Below are 2,881 nucleotides of genomic sequence, written 5' to 3'. Positions count from 1 at the left end.
TAACATGTCTATGGATACAGATATGTGTCTGTTCGTGGAGTCAGTTAATTTGTACTTTTACCAAAACCTTACCAATAATAGTCAATATCACTAAAAGATCATGACCTTTTATTTGCTTCATTATATAAATATATATAAACAGAAGCATGAGAAGAATGCCAGTTTAATGGGAATTTTTTAGAAGGCTAACCTGAGATTGACCTCTGAGGTTATTTGCTCTAATATGCGTCATGATCTAGATCTTCGGGATTGGCCTGGGAGGTAAATTAAAGTTTCATGTCTAACACTTTATTAGGTAGTGTATTCGTTCAGCATATATCTTATCCCTTGATCAATTTAATTACTTGTCAACTCATGACCAGAAACTTTTTTGTTTTGTTTCAAAGTGAAAGCTTTTGTTTGATTAATCAATTACTAATGTATGAATGTTACATGATGCAGATACTAGTTAATAATCTTTGAACACAAAAGAATCAATGGTCATTTTTTCTTTACTAGACCTAAGGTATATACATGCACCATGCATCTTTGAATATTATCAAAAAAGAGAAAAGTATATTTCAAAATCAACCTAGAATGCAACCAAAACACACCAAAAAGAAACCAAGAATCGTAGTGAATGTGATAGATATATGGAAAATAGTAATTGGAACCTTGTTTATCCTCATGATATTTATGCAGTAGAATTCCCCATAACTCCTAACTTCTTACTGGAAAGAAAGCAAAGAGAAAAGAAAGCAAAGAAGTCAAGTACACCAATGGGAATGATAATTCAAGAAGCCCTTTTCTTGCTATCTTGTATCTACATTCTTCTTCGTAGTTATTCCGCAGGTTCCTATGATATTTCCTTCTCTTCCAACATCAATGCAATATTTTCAACTATCAAACTTTTATATATATACGGATAGCGTAATTTTCTTTTTTACTCTCTCCGTTTCAATTTATGTGAACCTTTTTGACTGGGCACGGAGTTTAAGAAAAAATGAAGACTTTTATAATTTGTGGTCCTAAACAAGTCAAAAAGGGGTTCAGAGTATTTGTATGGTTATAAAAGCTTCTCATTTAGGGTAAAAATGGAATTTTAAGTTAAATTGTTTCCAAATTTTGAAAGGAGTTATTCTTTTTAGACGAACAACCAAAAAGGAAATATGTTCACGTAAACTAGAATGGATGAAGTATATTATTACTAGCAGTACGGTTTATTTACTCTATTTCTAGGCTATAATACCCTGTTAACTTGCTTGGAGTTCTATTTTTACTAGTTTTCAACAATTCCATTACCTTGTGATTTCCTTGCAGTTGAAGCAGCAGTAGGAGTTTGTTATGGCCGTGTTGGTACAAACCTCCCACCACCTTCAGAAGCCATCAATCTCATTAAATCAATTGGCGTTTCGAGAATTAGGCTATTCAATCCAGATCCAGAAGCATTGCAACCATTTGCCGGCACTGGAATAGAGCTCTTGGTTGGAGTTCCCAATGAAATCCTCCCTACCCTAGCCAATAGTCCTGTGACCATCTCCATGGAATGGCTTCAAACCAATATTTTTGCCCATGTTTCCCCTAATCAAGTTAAATATTTAGCCGTTGGCAATGAAATCTTCCTTAAAGATCCATTTTACTCTCCTTATATAGTTCCTGCTATTTCAAACCTTTACCAAGCTATTCAAACATTAGGTCTAGCTACCTCAATTAAGCTTTCTTCTTCCCATGCATCTACCATACTTTCCAATTCATACCCTCCATCATCTGGAGTTTTTAATTCTACCATCAGACCATTTCTTCTTCCTTTTTTACAATTTTTACGTGACACCAGCTCACCATTAATGGTGAATGTGTACCCTTTTTTCGCCTATATAAATAATCCACAGTATGTTTCTTTGGACCATGCTCTATTTAGGTCATCATATGTAGAATACGACCAGAACTTGGCTTATGACAACATGTTCGATGCTTCCATTGATGCATTTGTGTATGCCATGGAGAAGGAAGGGTTTGAGGGAATTCCTGTGATGGTAACAGAGACCGGTTGGCCGACTGCTGGAATTGACGGTGCGAGCATTGACAATGCCTTGTCTTACAATGGGAATGTTGTGAGAAGAGCTTTGAACAATGTAGGTACGCCTAAGAGGCCTGGAGTTGGCCTGGATGTTTTCTTGTTTGATTTGTTTGATGAGAATGGAAAGAGTGGAGAGGAGTTTGAGAGGCATTTTGGGATTTTTGGAGATAATGGAATTAAGGCCTATGACATTAGGTTCAACTAAAGTTCAGTCGTTCTATAGGTCTAGGTATATTATTATTTTTGAGGTGTGGTTGTCGCATTCTAAATTAGTTAATCATGTGTGAACCAAAAATTCAGAGATGGCGGATCTCACACTATTTGGAACATAGCCATATTGTCATTTACATGGTCCAAATAGTTTTGGTTCTTGTTATTCGGCTTTTCAGATTGAATATATAAATTGATTAACTGAAAAGAATTAATTACTAACTATGACAATCTAGAGCAGAGTACAAACCTTTAGTAATGGTATTACTTTTATTTACAAATTTTTTTTATGTACTCTCTTCCAAAGTTATTTGGATCAAAGTTAATAACTATGACATTCTTGAAAAGAAAAGAGAAGACTAACCAATTTAGTGACCTTAGGAATTGAAACATGTTTGATTTTATCTAGACAAATTATAAAAAATGCAAATACATTGGGCACATTTACATCAATTCATTGACTATTTCTCCTCCTTTTTTCCCTTCAATTAGATGATCAACCACCAAGAAATATAGGAAAAATTAGAAAAGAAACTAAACAATAACAAAATATGCAGCTATTAAAACTCGGAAAAAGGGAAGGTATGAGAGGCAGAAGGTTCTTAGGTTTGAGTT

At 34.4% G+C, this 2,881-nt stretch overlaps 1 protein-coding gene across 2 annotated transcripts; it reads left to right on the top strand.

Annotated features, from left to right (window-relative positions):
- Nucleotides 1-206: 206 nt before the first annotated feature.
- On the top strand, nucleotides 207-2,521 carry LOC104237902 (glucan endo-1,3-beta-glucosidase-like). Of its 2 annotated transcripts, none has more exons than XM_009792135.2 (2): nucleotides 207-295; nucleotides 1,300-2,521. In XM_009792135.2, the coding sequence occupies exons 1-2, from the start codon at nucleotides 277-279 to the stop codon at nucleotides 2,259-2,261; spliced, it is 981 nt and encodes a 326-aa protein (XP_009790437.1). In that variant the 5' UTR covers nucleotides 207-276; the 3' UTR covers nucleotides 2,262-2,521. The 2 variants fall into 2 exon arrangements, with proteins under 2 accessions (XP_009790437.1, XP_009790436.1); XM_009792134.2 differs by lacking the exon at nucleotides 207-295 and adding an exon at nucleotides 470-831.
- The last annotated feature ends 360 nt before the right edge of the window (nucleotides 2,522-2,881 follow it).

The sequence above is a fragment of the Nicotiana sylvestris genome, chromosome 4 (genome assembly GCF_000393655.2).
Source record: "Nicotiana sylvestris chromosome 4, ASM39365v2, whole genome shotgun sequence".
Lineage (NCBI taxonomy): Eukaryota > Viridiplantae > Streptophyta > Magnoliopsida > Solanales > Solanaceae > Nicotiana > Nicotiana sylvestris.
This window is presented reverse-complemented; position numbering and strand designations above follow the sequence as displayed.